The 24,669-nt window shown below is 33.3% G+C and overlaps 1 protein-coding gene across 2 annotated transcripts in view; it reads left to right on the top strand.

Annotated features, from left to right (window-relative positions):
* BTBD10 (BTB domain containing 10) overlaps nt 1-24,669 on the top strand; it is a gene marked incomplete at both ends in the record, with an annotated part of 43,903 nt that overhangs the window by 4,667 nt on the left and 14,567 nt on the right. For both annotated transcript variants that reach the window (XM_084242279.1, XM_084242278.1), the window contains 4 exons: nt 13,096-13,292; nt 15,655-15,940; nt 17,988-18,090; nt 20,018-20,138. In XM_084242279.1, the coding sequence (XP_084098405.1) occupies nt 13,096-13,292; nt 15,655-15,940; nt 17,988-18,090; nt 20,018-20,138 (707 nt within the window). The remainder of the gene's footprint in view (nt 1-13,095; nt 13,293-15,654; nt 15,941-17,987; nt 18,091-20,017; nt 20,139-24,669) is intronic.

The raw sequence follows: 24,669 nt of genomic DNA, 5'->3' as shown, positions 1-24,669 counted from the left end.
AGATCATGTCTTGATTGTCAGTATAATGGCAAGTTATCTAAAATAAATGGAGTTTGTTATGTTGTTTTCATGGGTTTTAATGCTGTTTTTATTTCTTTTAGGTCATTAAAATCTTCATGTAACTTGAGAATGCTTTATATTTGGTATTTTTTATGAATATCAGAAAATTTAAGAAAAGATTAATTTAGAAATATTTTTGATATATTTGAAAATAAAATTCAAGATAGAGAAATGAAATAATTGAAATTGTTTTCTAAAGAAAAGGTGAATGTATTTTTACTTTGGATGAATAAAGGATTAGTTGAACCACATATAGTATGTAGTAATATTTCACAGAACCAAATATATTTGATAAAATTTTAATTGATTAAAGTGACCTTCTAGTTTTTTAGTACATAGACTCTGAATAGATGATTTACATAGTGCCTCTGAAATAGCAAACAAGTCAAGTTTTTGGATAATTGCAAATTGATTTTCATCCAGTCTGAATTTCTAAATAAAAATAATTGTTCTTGTATGAGGCTTTAAATATTAACAGGTGATATTGCTTTCTTTATTAGTAAATTTACCACAGTTTTAAACATTTTGTCTCATGGCTATTTCTTCTATCCTTTGTGAAAGATGAGTCTTGCTGGTCTTTCATTTGGAAAGGATTTTGGGGAATATACATTTAAAAATTATTTTATTTTTAATGTATTTAAATAGTTGATAGCATTCTTTCCTTCAAAAGTGAGGAAGTTGTGATTTTCTCCGTTTAATCTCTAAAAATTTGATCATCTTGATGGCTGGCTTGACTTCTATGGATTAATGAGTGGTATCTTGTATTAGCTTTTTTTGTGATTTAGTGTTCAGAAATGATTTTCTAAGCTTGTCTTAGTAATAGTTTATGAAAGTAGAATTCTCAAGCTAGATCTTTTTGTTTTATGTTTCATAGAATTTTTTTTTTTGCTTCTGCTGTGTTATTTTAAAAGTCATATATATTCAATACATAATTGGATAAATACTGAAAGGCACATAGAAGAAAAAAGGTTATTCTGTGTATGTACCAATATAAAATCATATACATAAACATAAAATGATTTGGGTATATTATGTATATACTACTATATAACCCATCCCTTGAAAAAAAAAGACCTCTGTCATGAAATAGTCTTCTGTAGCATAATTCTTAAAAACTGTTTAATGTATATTTTGTAATTTCACAGATTTCTGATTTTCTTGATCACAAGATCAGGATTTCACAAGTAAAAATGAAATTTTGATATTTTGGGGACAGAAAAAGTTTCTTAGTATGGTAACACAATGAATTATTTAAAGATAGGCACATTAGTTTAAAACAAAGGAAATGGTTAAGTTTTCCATAAAAATGGAAAATAAGTCTTTTTAAAAATCGGGGGGAAAAAGAGCTCAGAGGAACTGAGACTTTGAAAAAAACTGCTCTGACCAACCAAAGGGTTTCTTATGTTCTATTTTAAAAGGTGTAATCAAGGAAATTGTAATGATAATTCATGGCCATGAAGGAAGAAAAAAATCCCTGCACTCTTATTAGCAGCTTCTTTGTTAAAGTAGAAGAGCAAACTACTAACATTATCAGTGATGATGATGATGATGATGATGATGATGATGATGATGATGATGCAGCATACCTTAGTAGAAGGACAAAAAAAAACAATGAGTATAGAAGTTAGGAATGAATCTAGTTAATGACTTGTCTTCTGGGCCAGTTGAGACATCTTCAAGGAACTTCTTATAAAATCTTAACATTTTTGCAGTGTACAGGAAGTGCTAAAAGATAGGGGATTCTAGACCTGATTTTGAAAAAGGGTAGATTTTATTTTTTTAATTTTTTAATTTTTAACATCATTGTTCATTTTTAAACAATATTTGTTTCCTCCCACCCCCTCAGGTATATTCCCCATAGTTTCCTTTACCAATGCACCCGTGTGCCATCACCTCAGTCCCCTGTGCTCCTCCATCCCTCCCTCTGATGCCTCTCCCTCCTTCTTCCCTGCAGTATGTCTCTGATTTATAATTGTCTGTTTTTGCTTTGTTGTGAAAAAGGGTAGATTTTAGAATAAACATTAAAAAGCATTGTTTATGACTAACTTGAACAAAAACAGGTTAAAATTATCCAGAATGAGTTGGCTAAAATTAACAATGCACTTTTGATTTTTCTCTGATATAGTTGGTAGACTAATAGCAATAAAATTTATTTGGATTTATGAGTGTAAGGTGAAGGAAAGGTGAGTTGTTTGTTGATTATGTTAATCAACAGTTTTGATTTTGAATGACCCTATTCAAAGGTTATTGATCTACACAGTGAGTTTGTTTACTTTGTCTTATCATGAATCTGGAGTAGACAAATTAATCACATTTGTGACAGATTTATAAGTATAGTAAATAACATACTAAGTGATCCAAAATGATCTGAGTATGAGTTGTTGGACTAAATTTAAACAGACTTTTTAGCAGTAGACATAAGGCCTGAAAAACACTAATATACATTGTGGCAGCATGACTTTACAACATCACATATGGAAAAGACCTTAGGGTGGTTGTTGGCAGTAACCTTGATATAAACAAAAGTATAGTGGGACTGCCATCATCCCATCTCTCCCTCGCCTCCTTAAAAAAAAAAAAAAAACACTAATTAATGGAAAAGAAGACTTTGTGTTTAGTTCTGTCTGAATTCAAAAGGAAGTCTGTGGAAACCTTGCCAGCTTAAGGTATTGAGAATTTAGTGGTCTTGGAGGTAGGGCAGCTCTGGTGGATATTACAGAATCTTATACTAGGAACTGTCTTCATATATGTCCTTTGGGAAAGAAATTAGGCTCGGTTTAAGTCAGACTTGCTTGAAGTTAAAAGAACTCTGAAATTGAACTCGTCAGGTCTGTTAATAAAATTAACTGAGGCATATTAAAAAATTTTAAGAGTTTATTTGAGCAGAAATCAAATTGGACCACATAAATCTAGTAGATGGAAAGGGACTCAGACACTGCATGAAATGAATGACTTTCATATGCATAAAGGGAACTGGGAAGTTATATTAGACCAAAGACAGGTTGGTCATTACAAGGTTATTTTTCTTGAGGGCATTGCAGGAATCTGTCAGGCAGGTTACTAACTAGTGTTTATTCAGCCATTCCCAACGACTGTTTTTAGATTGTATTTCAGGAAGAACTGAAACTTACTATGTCTTAGTTTGATGCTGTGGGGCTTAGCATAAGTGTCTACATTTTGGATCTGTTATGTTTTTTAAACAATCCACATTTCAGATCTGCCAATTAGACATGTTCTCTCAACTGTAAAATGAGGATGGTTTTGAAAAAACACGTGACATATTTAATATTGTGACTTGTATATACTAAATATTCAAATGTTAGTGTTGTTGTTATTTGGTCATAATGGAGAACTAGGCAGTGGTTCTAAACTCTAGAGGAATGATTTGATCCTCATTGGGCATTTGGAAATGTTTGAAGAAATTTTTGATAAGACTGAGGTGGAGAGTGCAATTAACATTTAATGAATGTGAAGGTGAGGGTTGCAACTAAATGTTCTACAATGCACAGGACAGCTCCCCACAAAAAGAATTAACTAGCCCAGAACCCTGAACTCGGTGTAGATAAAAAGGTTTAATTAAACTCTAATGTTAAGGAAAAGCTACTTTAGAGTCAGAACTTTCAAAAGATAGCACAAAACTGTTAAACAGAAACACAAATTACCTTTTCCTGTCATTAGCAACAATAGTCAGCTGATTCAAGGGAGCTTTGTAAATAAGATTCAGGAATTGGATGTTTTGACTAGATTTATCTAAAAAGTCTTTTCCCTAAACTTAGATTCTATGTTTCTGTGGGTTGGTTTGTTTATTTGATTGATAGGTATATTGAATGATCAAAATCAAAGGGCCTCTGATGAATTTTCTCTTATTAATTTTATCAATTAATTGCAATATAATTGAGGTTTAGATTTTCAATTTTAATTCTTTTAATGCTTAAAATTTTAATGTGAGGTATAGAGGAGGAAATCTAATGGAACTAGTCATTTCATGTTTTCAAAAGGCTATTTGGGAGTACATGCGATGATGAAATTGCAATAATTTCTCTCTGGAAGCCTGTTTTGTGAAGGACATATGTTAGGATATTTACAGTCACTTGATACGTATTTGTGCTTCGTGTCTTTTTCCACTGGACTTATTTATTTTGGCCCTTTGGTAATAGGTACAAAGGATGTTCCAAATGATTTTTTTTAAATAATTACAATTTTTAAAATCACCTTTTAAAATGCTCAGTTGTGCATTATTATATTCTCAATCATGAACAGCACCTGGAATAGTACCTGGCAGAAAATAGTAATTTACTTAGTATTTATTATATCAGTGACTATTCAGTGGAAACAAAATGTCTGACAATAAATTTATTGCACAATTAGTAATAGTGGTCAGCTATTAGAAATACTTTAATTTTCTATAGTAGGGAGTTGTTTGAGAAAATGCTAAGACATACAGTGATTTTTAGCTCTCCAATTTTTTTCTCTAACCTGCACCTTTTCCATGAACTTTAGACTTCTGTATCTAAAGTCCTATATAATATATGCACTTGGATGTCTTATAAACATCTTACTCTTACATGTCTAAAGATAAACCTACTTTCCATACCTAATCTTGTCATTTGTTCTCATTCAGTAAGTGGATCTTCCAATCTACTTGGTCAAAGTAAAGTCTTAATCATTCTTGACTCCTCTTACCTCTCCCACCTTTTCATTTATTGAATTCAGAAGTTTAATTCTACAAAATTTATAGTCCATTTATTATGTGCATTGCAACAACCTTGCCCAAATACTTTCGCTCTCGCCTGAATTATTTGCAATAGCTTCTGAAATGGTTACTTGTTTCTACCTTAGTACCTTTTCTTCCATTGCCTATTTGATTTATGTTGATCTAACATAAATCAGATCATACAATTAACATTTCAGTGGTACCCATTTCACTCAGGCAAAAAGCAAAAACACTTGAAAACATTTGAGTCTCCTCAAATGGTTTTATTCATGACTTTCTGAGTTCAACTTTTAACTTCTTAATTTTTGTGCTTCACCTATCCTGGCCTTTGTGAGTGCTGTGAAAAGCTAAGGATTACTCTTGTGACAGGGTCCCGCCTGTATACATTATATAACTATTTCTCACATTATCATAACTATTTCTCACTCCCTTAGGTCGATTAGATATCTCAAAGAGCCCTTTCTTGGCCACTTACAGAATAGAGCCTCCCACTTCAAAATAATGACTTCTTTTCCCTGCTGTATTTTTCTTCATCGTATTTGTTACCATATACTACTTAATATATTTATTTGAATGCAGTCTATTTATTTCCTTTAGGATATATTACTTTTGAGGGCAGAGACTTTCTCACCTATATTTACCAGGGCTAGAATAGTGTAGCATAAGATAGGTTCTCAGTGAATAGAGGGAACACATGATAAGACTAAAAGAATTGCTAGGTGAGAGATTAAGAATACTTTCAGTTATTGTAGGGTTTAATTGTCATTGTATGTTGCAACTACCTGATATCTAGGGCGAATTAAAGTAATGGTAGAACTAAAAAAAAAATAGCATTATAACATTTAAATACTATAACTATACTATAAAGGAAAGTTCAGAGACTCCTCAGTTTGGAGAGCTGCTTGTTTAGCAACTTCATTTATTTAGAAAAACTAGTTCAAAAGCCAGAAGAAAGGTAATGGACATTTTAAAAGCAAACGAAACTTCTAACTCACCATTTACATGCACTTCATTTTTACCAGCTAGGAAAACTTACCTTGATAGTAAAATGTTAAAATTTGATCACTAAGGGGTACTTCTCTGTCAAAACTTACTGCATCTGTCTTCATTTGATTTCAGTTGAAGAAAAGATGCTTTTAGGGCCTCCCCAGTGGCGCAGCGGGTTGGGCGCCGCACTGTGAAGCTGTCCGCAGCCTCTTCAGTGCGGATTTGATCCCGGCCAGTGAGAATCCCACATGGTGTGGCAGACCTCTCCTGTCGCGCCCGCTGCTCCCATCAGCACTGTATTTCTGTCGTCTGCCTGTTCTGTTCCCTGCCCGGTCTCTGGTGAATCCTCTCACCCTCCTACTCCTCTAGCCTCTACCCCAGCTCTTGTATAAAAAATAACTAAATCTTTAAAAAAAAAAAAAAAAAAAGTAAAGAAAAAGATGCTTTTTGAGCAGTCATAAAACAAGTTTATCCAAAACTTTTTTGCTGTTACTTTTGCTTCTACCTCACTATTTGCTGTCATATCTGATAGTGGGATTTTAGGAAGAAGATTCATTTCAGGATTTGGTGTGAATGTTAAAACTTTTTTGGGCTTTATTTCTTGCTAAAGTTGTCTTTTGTGGGGCAGTTGGGGATTTAAGTACCATTTAAACCATGCAAGAACTGGGGAATAGGTCAAAGGTGTGGGGTGTGAGAGGATTCACCAGAGACAAAGTGGGGAAAAGAACAGGCAGATTGACTGAAATACACTGCTGAAGGGCAGTAGTGGGTCAGTCAGGAGAGGTCTGCTGCACCATGTGGGTAGCTCCCTGACTGGGGATTGAACTCATGCCACAGTGGCTGGTGATAGATAGCGCTGACTTTAACCCTGGTGCCTCCAGGGAAGCCCCATACTATACTACCCTTACAATCATACCATTTCCCTAACCCCAACCACTGGCAAACCCTGATTTGTTCTCCATCACAGTCATTTTGTCATTTTATTTTCACACACTATGTAACTTTTTGGGTTTAGGTTTTTCATTCAGCATAATTCCTTGAGATTCAGTTAAACTTTATATATATGTGTGTGTGTGTGTATATATCTGCAAATCTATATAAATCATGTTATATCAGCATTTTTTTCTTAGTAATATTAATTTATATGGATATAACATAATTTATCCATTCAGAGAGTGGTGTGGTTTTTATTATTTTGCTTTACTGTTGGGTTTTTAATACATATTACTTTAGTCTAAAACTCTCTTTCATCTGGTTAGAGTATATAGTTTCACTGAACAAAATGATAGAAACCTTTAAATTCCTCTTCAGTCCTTATGTGATCTTCCTGTCTATTGAAAGCTATAATTAGAATTTTTAAAGACAAATTAGGCAGCAAAGTCATATGCAGAAATTCATGCATAGTTAATAGTCAAGGTTTGATTAAAAATAGATGTTTTCCTCTGAGTGACCATTTTAGTAGATTTTAAATTTTTTTTGGTGAAATTTATACTGCCTGTTGATTTCCTTATGCTTCAGTGCATGATTTTAAAAGTTAAGTGAAAAGTTGGTGTAAGATAAAACAGCATTATAAGCTTGTGACGTTTCAAAATTTTTAAATGGAAGTATTTTCTTTTAGCAATGCCGTTTAAGGTAGATTTGTTTACATAACCTCATAAATATTGTTGAAATTTGTGATTTTATGGGCCTCCCTGGTGTTGCAAGGGGTCAAGACACAACTTTTGAAGCTATCCAGAGCCAGTGCAGCACAAGTTCGATCCCCGACCAGGGATCTACCCACATAGCACAGCAGACCTCTCCTGACTTGCCCGCTGCTCCCCTCAGCAGTGTATCTCAGTTGATCTGCCTGTTCTGTTCCCTACCCTGTCTCTGGTGAATCCTCTTAACCCCTGCACCTCTGACCTGTACCCCAGTTCTTTTTTTTTAAGATTTATTTATGCATACAAGAGCTGGGGTACAGGTCATAGATGCAGGGGTGGTGGTGAGAGGATTTACCAGAGACAAAGCGGGGAGCAGAACAGGCAGATGGACTGAAATACACCACTGAGGGGAGCAGCAGGCAAGAGAGAAGAGGTCTGCTTTGCCATGTGGGTTTCTCGCTGGCCAGCCGGGGATTGAACTCGTGCTGCAGAGGCTGCGGATTGCTTCATAGTGCGGTCCTTAATTAACCCCTTGCGCCACCAGGGAGGCCCTATACCCCAGTTCTTGTATGCATAAATAAATAAATCTTTAAAAAAATTGTGATTTTAGAGTGTGTGTGTGTGTTTTTCGTAGATTTATTTATTTATACATATAAGAACTGGGGTGTAGGCCAGTAGTGCAGGGGGTAAGATGATTCACCAGAGACAGAGTGGGGAACAGAACAGGCAGACTGACTGAAATACTCTGCTGAGGGGAGCAAAGGGCGAGACAGGAGAGATCTGCTGCGTCATGTGGGTAGCTCCCTGGCCGTCAGGGGATCAAACTCACGCTGCAGAGGCTGCAGATAGCTTCACCGTGCTGTGCTTAACCCCATGTGCCACCAAGGAGTTAGAGGATTTGTGTTTAAGGATTCTGATTTGGGTTTCTGTAATAACCACTGGATAATAAATGTTGATCAGTGAGGTTCTCCATTGGTGATCAGTTGGAGTTGGTAGCTGTTGTTAACCTGTTTATAGAAATGCTTTTGGTTTCATGAGAGCATGAACTATGTTACAAGTTTCTAAGTTGCAACTGCCTGGGAGGGTAGCCTCAAACATGTATTTTGGCCAAGAGGCCAATTGAGATACACTATTTGATAACTTTTGACATATGTATGTACTTATAAAACCTCTCCATAATCAGGATAATGAATCTGTGTCCATCACACTCAAAATTTCCTCCGGGTGCTTTGTAAGCTTCTGTCCCTTCCAACCCTTATATCCAGATAACCACCAGTCTGTTTTATGACACTGTCCATTAGTATTTTATATAATTAATTTGATTACATATAATTAATTTTGATTATATATAATTAATTAATTATATATAATTAATTTTGTTAGTATTTTATATAATTAATTTGAATGTATACTTTTTTTTTTGGTGTGCGTGTGGGGAGTCTGACTTCTTTCATTCAGCATAATTTTTTTAAAATTCATCCATATTGTAATTTTTTTTATTAGTAGTTGAGTAGTATTCCATTGTTTGGATACATACCACAAATTGTTTATGCAGTCATCTGTTCATAGTCTTTTAGGTTGTTTCCAGTTTGGAGCTTTTACAGAGAAAGCTTATGAACAACATGTGTCTTTTTATAGACACATGCTTCATTTCTGTCAGGTAAATAAGAAGAGAGATGGGTGAATCATATGGGTGGTGTATATTTAGTTACTTAAACTGTCAGAAAGCTTTTTGCAAACAATTTCCAAATTGGTGGTACCATTATACATTACCACTAGGAGTGTATGAGAGTTCCATTTCATATACATGTCACCAACACCTGGTAATGGCCAGTCTTTTTATTTAGCTGTTCCAATAGATGTGAAATGATACCATATTTTGGTTTTATTTTGCATTTCTTTAATAATGATATTCAGCATACTTTCATGTACATATTTTTTTATCTGTTTATCTCAAATCTTTTGCCTGGTACTTTGAGAGTTCTTTATATATATATATATATATGCTATCTACAGGTCCTTTATCAGATGCACAATTTCATTCTATTAACAGTGTCATTTGGAATGCAAAAATTCAACATTTTTATGTAGTCCGTTCTTTAATTTTAATTGTGCTACTTCCTCTAGAAATTTTTGAGTTACATGTTTCAGATTTAAGTTTGTGATGCATTTTGAGTTCACGTTTGTGCATTTTGAGTTTTTGTTTGTATAGGTTGCAAACTTTAAATGAGTTTGTCTCCTAAGGGTGATTGAAGTGGAATAACCATATTTTATCCATTGTTTAAGAACCATTTGATGCAAAGTACTCGCTAATTGACTTTAAAACTTCTTTGCAAATGAGTTCTCCATATAAATGTGTTCTTTTCTGAAGTCTCTGTTTTAATCAGTTGATCTACTTGTCTGCCTTGCCAACAGCATGCTGTTTCTTTTCCTGTTTATTAAGCCTTGAAATTAGGCAGTTTTGGGACCTTTGCATTCCCATATAAATTTTAGAATCAGTTTGTTACTTTTGACAAATCTGATTTTCTATTATTAGAATTATGCTGTATTTGTAGATCAGCTGTGGAGAATTGAAATGTTTGCCGTATTAAGTCTTAAGAACATGGTAAATTTCTTTATTTAGGTCATCTTTAATTGTTTTCAGCAGTTAGTAATTTTCAGCATCAGGTCTCCCACATATGTGTCAGATTTATCCTTAAATGTTTTAATTTAAAAAAAATCAATTTTTGATTCTACATTGTTGGTAATAGAAATACAATTTCTTTTGAAATATTTATCTTATATTCTGTGGCTTTGTTAAACTCATTAGTTCTAGTAACTTTTTATTACTACAAATGGGCAATTTTGTTGTATGCAGATAAGTACAGTTTTAATTTTTTTTCTATCTGGATTTCTTCTATACCTTTTTCTTGTCATATTGCTCTGACTAGAATCCTTAGTACCATTGGTGAATAGACCTGGTGAGAGTAGACATTGTCTTATTTCCTAATCTTAGATGTGTAATAGGCCCTTCTCCCTGTCCTATAACAGATGGACATTTGGTTTGTTGATGCTGGCTGTAGGTTTTCCCTAAATATCTTTTATTCACCTGATGAAATTCCACTGTATTTTTACTTGCCCAGGATTTTTTTCTTTTTGAATCAGGAATGGATTTCCAGTTTTGTGAAATGTATATTATTACGCATTTGTACATTGTATCATAATATCCATTTGTGTATTGTGTATATTTATGGTACAGTTTGTCTTCATTAATTTGTTAAAATGGTGAATTGCATTGATTTTTTAAAATATTCAGCCAGTCTTTTAAATTATGGTTTATTGATATTTTTATATATTTCTAGATTTGAATTGTGAAAATTTTGTTTATTATTTTTGTATCTATGTTCTGAGGGATGTACATTTATAGTTTTTTTCCTTCCCTGGTACTCTTTCCTGAGAACTCTAGCTACCTCTTGTCCCCAGCTTCACAGTTCCATGTCCTTAACTCAAGAGTCTGGGGTTTCTCCTCCTTGTGTTTACTTTGGAAACTTTAAGGTAGTAATTTAAAAAGTTATTGAGCCTATTTGTTTTACATCTTTCAGGAATTACTCTCTTTCATTGCCTGATGTAGTGTGTCTTGCAAATCAGTGTTTGATATATTTTATGGGGGATGTTTGAAACAGAAAATTAAATTTAGTCCTTTATTAACTCTGTCTTGGCTAGAAGCAGATGTTGAGGCTCATTCTTTCTTCATCTCCTTACCTGTCCTCAATTTATGTAATCTCAGTTCTTTCAAGTACGATATGAAGCAGTTATCCTCTCTGAAATTGCTTGTCTTCATTTTCATTTGCATATATTTTTGTCCATAGTGCTTTTCAGTTCTATAATTATTTAATTAAATAGAGTAAGACATAATTAGTTTTCACCACATCTCATTTTGAAGGACTGATTCAAAATACATCCCATTTGGGAATGAAAAGAAAATATGGACATGTATTATGACACCTTTTGCATTCATTTGAAAACTAAACAGTTCAGAAATGAAGCAAATATTTCAGCAGAACACATAGTAGTAAAAATCTTTCAGCTATAGAGGTGTCTGGTGGAAGCACTTTTTGCAATTAATCAGTCTGTTTGGCCTTTACTCAAACTGAGCATGTATCTTGCATTTGCTTTAGTCATAGTTGTGTTTGTTCCGGCCCATTAAATTCGTATTTAGAAAATGTGCTTGGTTCATTTAAAACTTCACGAAATAATATGAGCAGTTATTTTTTTAATACATTATTCTTATACTATTAGTATGGATTCTTTTCTTTTTCCTACTTTACCACATAAAGCAGAAATTCCAGTATTTCTACACTAAAGTTTTTAACATATATGCAGTAGGCTCTTTTGATTTATTTTTTATGAAGAAAAAGATTTATCTCCCATGGATGTTTCCTCCTCTGGTCTTTTTCAATAGAAAGTAGGTGGGAGTAGATTTTTCTTCTGTAGGTTTATGAGAGACAGGTGACTGATTAAAAACTGACAGGTTGCTTTTATTTCTGTAATTTCAACTGATAATGGTTTTGGTGATGGAGAGAAAGGTAATATTATGGAGGGGGCACTAGAATGAATCAAAAGATTTTGGTTACAGTGTTATTAGCATATTCACTAAATCCTATGTGACTGAGAAGTCTTGTGATTTTGAACTTGGATATCTTCATTTGTCATGACTAAATGAACTAATATTTAATGGGTGATTTTATTGTGTCAGGTACATTGATGATCAGCCTCACTTATTTTTCATTAATTGTTTAAAATAAATAGAATCTACATTTTACAGGTGAGGAATCTAGGTTCCAAAATGTTAAGTAGCAGTCAACATGTTTCAGGATTGCTTAATTCTAGGTCTTTATTACTGTAAAGCCATGAAGTTCTATTTCTGTTTTTTCTATCTCTAAAAACATTTTAGTGTTTCAAAATCATAATAGGTATATACTAAGATGGTAAATTTTCAAACTGCCTTTTGGCTTGGTTCTCACATTTTTGTTTCCATCAGTTTTTCTACTTACAATGTATTCTGATTTTAAAATCTTACATATTTGTCCGCAATTGGTTTACTAGTGACTATTCCTAATCTCCAGGGTGATGTCTTCTGAGATCTTAATGCATTTATTATCTATTCCTTTTTTATTAGTTACATATTAGAGATATATTTAATCATTTTATATTTGAAATTTGGAATAACTTGAAGTTTCTAAGGTTCATGTATTTTTACTATGCTTAGATCATAATCTGTTTGAGGAAACATTGCTACTGGTATTTAACACAACGCTGCACATACTACATGTAACAAATAATTGGGTGAATAAATTCTGTCAACTAGACTGTTTTAATCATTTTCAGTTATTTCTTTCTCATGGGCAAATTTATTGTACATATGATGTTCTAAAATTTTTAATTCTGTGATCTTACACCATATTTTTAAAAAAATTTGAAGAGTTCAATCAAAATCAAAATGAGTTGAGTGAAGTTAGCAGGTGAACTTATTTTATTTAGCAGGTAGGCCAGTTACTTTGTCCCATACCTGTAAGTTAGGTTTCAGAATTGTATAGTAGCATTTGAATTTTCACTTCAAAATATTAGTAGTTTTATGTTAATGGTTATTTCTTTAAAAACGATTGTGATCTTATATTTTACTTTCATGGTTAATTTTCTTTTCTGACTTACTAGTACTCCCTCACGTTTTGCTAAAGGAGTTGTTGACCACACCAAAATGAGCCTGCATGGTGCTAGTGGGGGACATGAACGATCAAGAGATAGACGAAGGTCAAGTGACAGATCACGAGATTCATCACATGAAAGAACAGAATCTCAACTCACTCCTTGTATTAGAAATGTTACTTCTCCAACACGACAACACCACATTGGTATGTAAAATCAACTAACCTTCCAGCTGTTTTTAAAAGCATGCATTTACCTTTTTAAAAGTAGTAATGACAATGAATCATGCTAATACTTTAGAATAAAAACTAACTTCTCTTTAATTGCTTCTATTATTGCTTTGGTTCTTTCTGTAAAAAACAGCTTTTTAAATGCAAATTAAAGGTGAATTTTTTAGAGTCTAAGACAATCTTACAGAAGTTGAGAAGCCTTTAAAGCTATGCTATGGGGGCCTTCCTGGTGGCGCAAGGGGTTAAGACGCAACCTATGAAGTTCACCGCAGCCATTATAGCACAAGTTCGATCCTGGGCCAGAGAGGTGACCCACATGGCACAGCAGACCTCTCCTGACTCTCCTGCTGCTCCCCTCAGCAGTGTATTTCAGTCGATTTGCCTGTTCTGTTCTCTACTCTGTTGAATCCTCTCACCCCCCAAAAAAACTCTGGCCTGTACCCCGGTTCTTGCATAGATAAATAAATAAATCTTAAAAAAAAAAAAAGCTGTGATATGTAGTTTTAGAAATCTTTGAAGTTGATTTTTTTTTTAAAAAAGATGTATTTATTTATGCATACAAGAACTGGAGTGCAGGCCAGAGGTGTGGGAGGTGAGAGAAATCACCAAACAGAGTGGAGAGCAGAATAAGCAGATCTGCTGAAATACACTGCTTAGGGGAGCAGTGGGCTAGACAGGAGAGGTCTGCTGCATCTTGTGGGTTAGCTCCCTGGCCTGGGATCACACTCATGTTGCAGTGGCTGTGATGGCTTCATAGTGCTGCGCCTTAACGCCTTGTGCCACCAGGGAGACCCTAAAATTGATTTTTATATTATGAGATACACAGTAGTGGTTTGTTTTAAAGTAGTTCATAGTAAATTATTGATTAGAATCCTTGGTTAATCATGCTAACAAAGTGAAAGCTAGAATAAACTATCATGGAGTTACTCATTTTGATTTCTATTTCAAATTTAATAGTAAAAATAGAAAATGAAAGGAGAGATGTGAAGTGTTTAGCTTTCTTGGCAATTAACTTAGAATTTTTTCTCTCCTACTCATTAGTATAAATTAACATTATCTCAGGTAAATACATTGTGTGATTATAAAGCAGCAGACTGAAGCTAAAGTATGTAAGCAGTATGAATTTGTTGATTTTCATTTTTCCCTAGACCTCAGCATCAGTTGAGGTAGTTTCTACTTTAGTATCTATTATAAATAGATATCATTTATATTAGGGTGTAATTATGCATAGAAGTTGTCAAAATCTAAATAGGTTTTTAAAGTAGACTAGTACTGATAAGCCAAAAAACAACGAATATATGAGTTGACAGTTTGTCATATGCAAAGTCAGTATCTGGGAAGAGAATAGGAGTATATAATAAATTATTTTATCAAATTGTGATTTTGGAATGCTATCAGCTTTGTGGAAACAGACAATAAAAGGGAAGTGTCAGAGTATCTCTGGAGATACAGCAAGCCTAATTATAAAACTGTACAGTGTGTTCTGAGTAGTCTGAGTCATGGAGGAATTTGGCAAAAGCTGATGAAACAGAGTCACCTTTAAAGTTTAGTGATCTGTTTTCTAAAGGAAACTTATTGCAGAATCAGTTTTTGTATCCATTTGTAAAATATTGAAACATCTAAAGAAATTATGAACTTTTACAATATTTTTACTTATTAAAATTTAGTAATTATCAGCTCCTATAAAATTTGTAGCAGTGCTTTTATTCAACAAAAGTGAGAATAAAAAGAAAGCAGCATGTTATCAGTTACTGAATCTAACTTTATTTGGTACATACTAAGTCATTTGAAAAATAAATACTTCTTGCTAACCTATTCTTGGTGAATTTTTATTTCCTTCCTTTGGGACCTTCCTTTTATGAGATAATTGCAGGTCTGATAATGTCCATACTATCATAGTGAGGTTAACAGAGTTTTACTTTGTGTTCTCAGAATAATATTAATACTGTTAGTATTTAACATAGTTAAAATTTATATTAGTAGTCTTTCATTAACTTGCTGTGCTTATTAGCTTGTGACCATATTCTATTCCACAGGTTTCTATTTACTTTTAAGTGGAGTAATAACGTAAAATTTGACTTAGTTTTGAATGTAGTTTGGCTCAACATTAGTCAGATACGCTTGAAATTTGCTAAGATTAATTATTTTAGAAAACTGTTGATATTTTAAGTTTTATTCCTGGTAAGTAAATATTTGTTATGTTCTGTAAAAATGTTGTTTGAAATAATAAAGCAGAAATACTGTGATTTAAAACTTTTTTAATCAAATGTTTTTGAAAGCTATATGTGAATCTTGAATTTTAAAGGGTAATTTAATAATTGTTACATTCTTATTTCAGAACGAGAAAAAGATCATAGTTCCTCTCGTCCAAGCAGTCCTCGTCCTCAAAAAGTATCTCCAAATGGTTCCAGTAGCAGTGCTGGGAACAGCAGCAGAAACAGTAGTCAGTCAAGTTCAGATGGTAGTTGTAAGACTTCTGGGGAGATGGTGTTTGTATATGAAAATGCAAAAGAAGGATCTCGGAATGTAAGAACATCAGAACGAGTCACATTAATAGTGGATAACACTAGATTTGTTGTAGATCCATCCATTTTTACTGCACAACCAAATACAATGTTGGGAAGGTTTGTATTATTGCAATTCTTGGTATTTAATATAGAGCACTTTCACATTTTATTTAGTTTGTTTTACAATAATTCTCTGTTGAAATATAGTGTTCCTATTACACAGATGAAAGAACTTAGCTTTGGATGTTAAACAACTTGCTTTACTACAACTAGAAAGTGATATAGCCAAGTCTGAATTTGCTTTTACTGCTAAGTATTTGTAGTACTGGTAGGAATAAAAAATACATTAGTTAATGAAGATGGAACACTAAAAGATCTCTACATATTGAAATTAAAGATTATATCTAACAAGGTAAATTTTATAGTAATACTGTTTGCCTCACTTGGGGCTCCCAAATTCAACAACCAAATACATTAGGTATCAGCAGAAAGAAAACTGAACAATTGGTTAGCTGAAAAGGCAAAGTTGTCAATTTCATGTAGATACTTAAGAAAAGGAATGCTGTTAGTAGAATGAAAAGTAGTAGTAGAATTAAGGAGAGATAATAGTCATCTTCTAAACTACACTGGTCCGAAGTAACAGGTTAATAATACAGTTTGTAGTTAGGTGAACTGCAATGTAAGAAGGCTATAGACAATATTTACTTGATTTTCAACATGTCTGAAACTAAGATCAAATACCTTTTAATTGTCAAAGCAATGTCTTTTTACATATAAAATGAAGGTGAATATTAGATGAAATAGTTTATATGAAGAAAAAATTTATGTTTTCTAGGTTACATGAATTTTTAGTCATAGGGCAAGATTATTGATGGAAGAGCTATTGGGGATGACTTGACACTGTTAGTACTTTATAGTTTTATCTAGATGTTTAAAGAAACACAGTAAAAAGTAGGTATTTAAAATTTTGCTGTAGCTCTTATGTTATATTTTGTATAAACAAAAGTCCCGAATTGTGTGTGTGTGTGTGTGTGTGTGTGTGTATATATCCCTGTTGATCTGGAAAGTATCGCTTTCTTCTTTCGTAAAAAGTTAAGAATTTGAGAAGATTGCATGACATTTGGTTCCTGACAACTGTCACTTTTGTTTTTGTTTTTCTTTTTTTAAATCAGTGAAGGCTTCTTTTCATGTCAGTTGACTAAAGCATATCTTTGGGGATAAAAATTAATATTCATGTGAATTGTGAAAAGCAGTTGGCATTCCTTTGGAAACTTTGAGAAAAATCTTTGTTCTTTGTAGGTTTCCTGTGTTATAACAAAAGCGTCAATCATTTAAGTTGGGAGATTGCTGAATAGAATATTTAGATCATTTATATTTAGGAATGGTGGAATGACCAAATTAAGGGTTCAACTTCTTTTAATCACAATTTAAAATTTTTCCTGGGAGTAATGCACTAAATTATTTTTCATTTTGAATGACATTTTATAAATTGCCCCTTTTCTAAATCATTACTCTTAAAAGGCCAACAACATGACTTAAAAAATCCATTTGTGTTTTATTTATATAAAAATGAACATCAGAGTCTTTTATTCATTTATTTCAATGTTTGATTTTCTTTTTCATTCCTCTATACCACAGCATTTGATTGTTTTTTCAGTGTTTTGATGCATGTGTAAGAATATTGAGCAGTTTCCTACTTTCATAGTCAAGGTTGTGAAAAATAAAACAACCTGTCTACTATCTTATTTTTTTACTAGTATAGATTACTGTATATGCTGCATTATAGCATAAACTTTGCAATGAAGATAGCAGTTTTAGGGAAAAGATATAGATATAACACGGTTTCTCTTTTTTTTTCCCTTTCTGATAAGTTAGTGTAAAAATCACCTTTTTACCTAGATAATTGATTTTTCTGAGGAAAAGGAGTTGGAAACTTTAGCTTCTGAATTTTATCAGTTCATTTCATTGTAGGGAATTTATACCCTTTCATCACAAAGGAAGTATTTTTAATAGTCCACAGTAAATTTCTGAAAAAAATTCTTGAACTAATTTAATGATATAATTTGATACTTAAATTATAATTTTTTATTTTCTGTAAGTGAAATCAGTTTTCCTTTGATGGAAATATCCTATTAATATATTTCTTGATTATTTGTTTTCATAGGATGTTTGGATCTGGCAGAGAACATAACTTCACACGTCCTAATGAGAAGGGAGAATATGAGGTGGCAGAAGGAATTGGTTCCACTGTATTTCGAGCTATTCTGGTGAGTACTTTTTTCATATATGTATTGACATAATTATATCACACCTTCTTGGTAGGTACTTGTATTGGAGGCAGTTCTCTATTTTAATACTTCTGTGGGGAGGTATGCAAGATAAAGAAAATACCATTTTAATTCATCCTTATTTTAGTACATAAAGATAATATATACATAAATGAATTTTATGACCTTTGCAAAGATAGATATAGGTGTAATTCATCTCTTAGGTCTGCATTGGCAGTAACATTTCTGTAGTCACATTACACCCCATTCTTTAATTTTCCTAAATATAATTGATCATATTTTGCTACCTTAAAATGAATATGGCTACTTGAATTGTAATGTATTTTGGCAAATAATCAGCAATATAGACACTTAGAACATTTTAAGGTCATCCCTAAAATGTATTTGTTACTGTATTTGGGTAAGCCTTTTTATTTGAGATTTTATCTTTTGTATTGAGGAATATTTGAATCAGTATTGTAGAGTCTGTACTTGCAATTCAAATTAGTGATAAAGATTATAGTGTAGGACAGTTCATTCCACATCATGAAAATATAGTTTCTTCAAATGTTTTGGGGAGAGAGGGAAGGGAGGATCCTTACACATAAGACAGGAAAAGTAGTTGATCAAGTTGTTAGTATATAGACAAATATCAAAAGATGTTTTACTCCCATTAATGCATCAGCTTTAGTATTTGTTATATTACTGTGGCTCTGAACCTCAAGAAACTTGACTCAGGCTTTAATTTTTTGGAAGTACTTTTTCAGCTGCCCATACTTTCATATGATCACCAAAGGAGTTGACAAGAAAAAAATTTTTCTTTCTATTCACCTTTGAATCTTTCATATATATATATTTTATTTTTTTAATTTTATTATATTTTTTAAATTTTTCACTTTTGCACAATGTATGCATTTTCATCTTGGTTGTAGTCCCCATACAATTCCCACCCCCTCTTGTTTTGCTCCTACTCCTTCCACACCCCCCACAAGAAAAAATTTTATGACTCATCTATTGAGTAACTTATCTGTAGTTCTAGGCCTAACAGTTTATTTACTTAATTTTTAAAAAAAAGATTTATTTAAGAACTGGGGTACAGTCAGAGGCGCGGGAGGGTGAGAGAATTCACTAGAGATAGAGCAGGGAGCAGAACAGGCAGATGGACCAAAGACACTGCTGAGGGGAGCAGTGGGCAAGGCAGGAGAGGTCTGCCGTGCCATGTGGGTTTCTCCCTGGCCGGCCGGGAATCGAACTCATGCTGCAGAGGCTGTGTGACAGCTTCACAGTGCATGACTCAACCCGCTGCACCACCGGGGAGGCCCCTAACAGTTTTTTTTTTTTTAAGTAGATTTTGAGGATAATTACTATTTATTGTTTGTAGTAATATAGGAAATGCCAAAGGATGGTGTTTGGAAGAAGAATATCTGTGCATTCTGTTGTATATTTTTTTTAGCGCCTGCACGTGCCTTTGAATTTTTTGGTTTATGTTTTACTAAAATCCTTAAAATTTTTAAGTTTTCTATAGGTGTTCCTTAAGGTAACTTAAAATATGTCACTCAACTTCTTTTTAAAAAAAGTTTTAAACATTTTAGTTATGTAGAAAAATAACTTTAGAGGGGAATACATATGAATTAGCATGAAGAGAGAGAAGAAATTAAAAAGTTAATGGGGAAACCTGAATTCTAATTTTAACTCTGCTGTTAAGTAATTGTATGACTTGTTTAAGTCAGTGAAGCTACTTGTGCCTAAATTTTTCTTTTTGGTAAAATGAAAAGGTGGTTGGGTGAACAAAGGTCCCATCTAATTTAAAATTCTACAACTGAAAAATGTCAGAGCTCTACTATTACAAATGCTAGCAGCTCAGCCTTAATTATTGACTACCTCATGCTCCAGATGTTTTCTGCATTCTGTATTTTTTTTCCTCCAGGATTACTATAAGACAGGAATAATTCGTTGTCCTGATGGAATATCTATTCCTGAATTGAGAGAAGCATGTGACTATCTTTGTATCTCCTTTGAATATAGTACTATTAAATGTAGAGATCTCAGTAAGTATAATCTATGAGTTTTGTATGTGAGTGGTTTGTAGAGTTATAGTTTCTTGGAAGAAAAAGCCTGAAATAGTGCTGCTTACCTAGACTTCAAATATTTTCTTGAATCATAATGCATTTTAGTTACTGTGAAGATTATTTATGGAAGACTACAGAGATGTTCATAAACAACTTGTGCACATTTTTTTTTTTTACTTTAATAACTGCAACATTTTTTATTTTTATTTTGATAAACCCTCCCAGATTTCCTCCTTAGCTATGATCTTTATCATTGGTTGCAGTCCATACATCTCTAGTTTAGAAGCTCTGGTTTTGGTCAAATGTGGTATTAGCTTCATTCCTCATATCACATCAGCATCAATTATAAATAAAAAAAGTATAATTTTTTTGTTTTTTATCATGTAAGATAATATCTTAAGCTGATATAGGGGAATCAGATAATTTTCAAAAATAATACTTGGTATTAAAGATCTTGAAGTGAATATCTAGCTATCATTTTGTGCAAAAGGTTAAGTGACTTCATCTAACAACTTCCAAACAGTCTCCAAATAGGGTCTAGAACTTTGGAATCTTAACTCTTTGGTTGATATCCTCCTCTTAACCACTTCCCAGCACTGTTTTGCCAAGCCTGAAAAAAAAAAGGTAATTATACACAGAAAAGCAAAAATAGCATATAAGAATTAAGTGTTGTTTTGGACTATTAAGTGGTTGGAGAAGTTCAGAAGGGAGAGGTAATGTGAGCTAGAGAATGAATAGAAATGATTTAGAAAGAGTAGAGTAGTGAAGTCATTCTAACAAGCTGAGGTATGTGGAGTAAAGATGCAAAAGATATACTTTGAAAATAACTTAGTTGGAGTTGAGACTTTGTACCATGACCAAGAGGAAATGGGAATAAGTAGGTGGACCAGATTATGATTGGTCTTCAATCAAAACTAATATTTCTACATTTTATCCTAATGTAGTGGGGAGCCATTTTAAGTTTCTGACACATGAAACTTAGCCCCAGGTATACCTTAGCTGCAGGTATACTGTTAATTTTATTTCATTACCTAAGTTCAACACTAGCTTGGCAGAATTGTATCTTCTCAAAGATTGGTGTGTTAGAAACTGAATGGGAAATATTACTAAAATTTAAAGGCACCTAGTATGTACTTAAATATGGCTATCCATCAGACTTAGTTATGACTTACCTCCTTGAAAATGAGTGGCCTTAGTAAGTCTGTCCTTAAGTACCCAGTTTATTTTTGCTGAGCATTCTTAAAGTCCCCATAAAATATCAAGGCAAAACAAAAGAAGTGGATGGTCTATCTCTGAATCCACTTTTCTCTAAATGGTATTTAAAATTTTAAATTCAAATAGTTGGACACCCGGAGCAAACAAAAGAATATTTGAAAGAAGTCGCTATTTTTTTATATCTTAAATATTTCTTTAGTTAAAACCTTGAACATTAATTATTATAATTATAGATCCTTCAAGTTTTTTTTTAATTCATGGGATCATGAATTAGTTTAACTTCATGTAATTTATATGTTGAATTTTGATGACTGTCAGATTAAAAAAATACTAGTTTCTTAATGATGGTATGGATTTTAGTTTAGCAATCCTTTGAACATAGTTTACCTTGTCATCACTGTTAAGTATCATTTATTTATTATGGAATTCAAGGTAAGATTTATGTAAAATACACGTAAATATTGTTCTCTTAGGCTTTTGATTTTTTTTTTTTTAAGATTTATTTATTTATACAAGCACTGGGTACGGTCAGAAGCGCGGGAGGGTGAGAGAACTCACCACAGCCAGAGCACAGAGCAGAACAGGCAGAAGGACCAAAGTATACTGCTGAGGGGAGCAGCGGGTGGCAGGAGAGGTCTGCGCGCCATGTGGGACCTCCTCTGGTGGCCGGGGAGCAGCTGAGTATCGAACCGGCGCTGCAGAGGCTGCGGGCAGCTTCGGAACCCAGCGCTCAACCACTGCGCCACCCGGGAGGCCCCTAGGCTTTTGCTTTTAAATAATACTTTTGTTTGTGGATTATTTATGTGTTACTAAATATTTGAAATTCTCATAGACTTTATTAAAACTATAGAATTGGAAGAGATTGAACTGGTCTTGTAAAAAATATGAAAGGATACATAAGTGTAGATTTAAATCTAACGATGAATATTTTTCTACAAATATGATTTTATTTAGTATTAGAATGGCATTTTACACTACAGTTTCTTAAGTTTGTCTCTTAACTTTGAAAGGAACTATACAAGTAATACATGATTAGAGTAGAGAGTAATTCTGTGTTTTTTGGCAAGTTACTTAAAACCTGTTTTAGTGCCTTCATCTTTAAAATGAAGACAGTATCACTCATCTCTAGTGAGTGGTTGTAGTGCTGGTTAAATATAGTGCTTGACACATGGTATTAAATAAAGATTTGCTTTAAGAAGTTAACAAAATTACAGAATAAAGATAAATTACAAGAGAAAATGATCATAGTGTACATGCTATTTTGAGCTGTTCATTGAAATTCTTTGAGGTTACTTTTTTAGAAGAATTAGCGTTTTTACTATACCAACTCCTCCAAATGCTACATCTTTAGGCTTATTCATGTTTCTTTTATGTTTTCATTTTTTTCTGTCCTAGTCTGGTTAAGTTTATTCTTTGACATTTTGTTGTTGTTCTGTATAGAATATGTTTAAATTTTCTGTTAATACATAAGAAAATTAGTGAATTTTGTACATTTGTACTTAGCTACCTAGCAATTTTTTTTCTATTAGTTTTTTAGATGGTTCTCATATTTTTAGTGGATATTTGACTGTTGTAAATATGTTTTAGATCTTATTTATTATTGAATTTACTAGAATATTTTGAATGATATTAATTTTAGTGGTAATTCTGTCATTTGTCTTTAAAAGCACTTCCTTTGGCGGCATACTTCTTTTGTCTGCCATTCCAATAAATCTGCCTGTTTTGTTATAAAGAAAAAAAATAGGGCCGCCTTGGTGACCTAGGGGTTAAGTCTCAGTGCTACAACTGCAGTGGCCCACCGCCACAGCCTGAGTTCAAGTCCCAGCTAGGGAGCTAAACCACATGGCACAGCAGGCCTCTCCTGTCTCGCCTTTTGCCCCCCTTAGCAGTGTATTTCAGTAGTCTGTTCTGCTCCCCACTTTGTCTCTAGTGAATCCTCCTGGCCTCCCGCCCCCACATCACTGGCCTACTCCTCAGTTCTTCTATGCAAAAATAATTTTTTTTTAAAAAAAGCATTTCCTTTTAGATTTAAGTTACCCATTTATTCTTGATTGTCACTTCTGTTGGCTTTTTCATACCCTTCTTCTAGGTCTTCTGCTTATTGTTCTCTCATTTGCTCCCTAATCCTTCATCCCTTGATTGCATTCATTGCCTGCTTATGCTGTCTTAGCTACCTTTTGTCTTTCAGAATCTATTCACTTATTCTAAGTGATGGTAGTCTCTACTGTAGCTTCAGAAATTACCAAACACTGTGGATTTTTAACTTTTTACCCTTAATTCCTAAGTACCATCTTTATAGTTTTAGTTTATCATTTTACTTGCAATTTCTTTTTTTTTCTCTTTGTTATCAGACTTTTTATGAATTTCATGCAACTTGATGTCTTAATGAATAAGACATTGTCCCTACCTTTATGGAGTTCACAGTCTAGTGGGAAAGACAGATATTAAAAGAAGTAATTAAAAGCTATGAAAGATGCAGTGAAGAAATGAGATGTTATGAGAAGTCTTTGATAAAGGGGCTGTGGAAAATCATTATCTGTGTTTGGTAGAGATATGACTGCGAGCTAAAGGAATGGCAAAGACTAAGAAGTTGATTAGACCAGGCAGCAAAAGTGGTTATTTGCAGAAACTCTTGTTGGAACGAATGTGATTTACTTATGGAACTGAAAGAAGGGAAGTGTGGTTAGAATAGAAGGAAATAGTGTGAATAGTAAGGTATAAGTTGGGAGAAGTGGGAAAAAACAAAATTTATTAATTTTCAGTGACTGTCCATTCTGTATTGAGCACTATTCAAAGTTCTGGGTTGTAGCATGAACAAATATCCTGTTCCAATGAATTTACTCTTTTAGAGGGAAAGACAGACAATAAGTAAGGTAAACAAACAACATAGGATATGTTAGAGCTAAGAAGGGAAAAAAGGGAAGTAAGGGACCTAGAGTAGTGAGAGAAGCCTTCATTGGAGAGGAAGATCCTTCCAAGCAGAGATTAAGCATGACTACAGTTGTTGAAACAGCTTGCCTAACATGTTTATGAGCAGAAAAGATGCTAGAATAGAGAGTGTCACTAGTTAGAGATGAGATCACGAGGGGAGCTGGGGTCACATAGGACCTTTTTCTTTTGACTTTTCCCCTGAGAGAGGAATCCATTGGAGGGTTTTGAACAGAGTTGGTCATATGATATTTACCAGGTTTTACTATTTCATGGGGATTCTGTTCACATAGAATTCAGTATAGAGTTGTATAGTACTATAGGCCTGATCTGACTTAAGCTTTAAACAATTCATTCTTGACTCTTG

Source organism: Talpa europaea (genome assembly GCF_964194135.1).
Source record: "Talpa europaea genome assembly, chromosome: 1".
Taxonomy (NCBI): domain Eukaryota; kingdom Metazoa; phylum Chordata; class Mammalia; order Eulipotyphla; family Talpidae; genus Talpa; species Talpa europaea.
The sequence above is the reverse complement of the archived record's forward strand: the minus strand, read 5'-3'. Positions and strand labels throughout refer to the sequence as shown.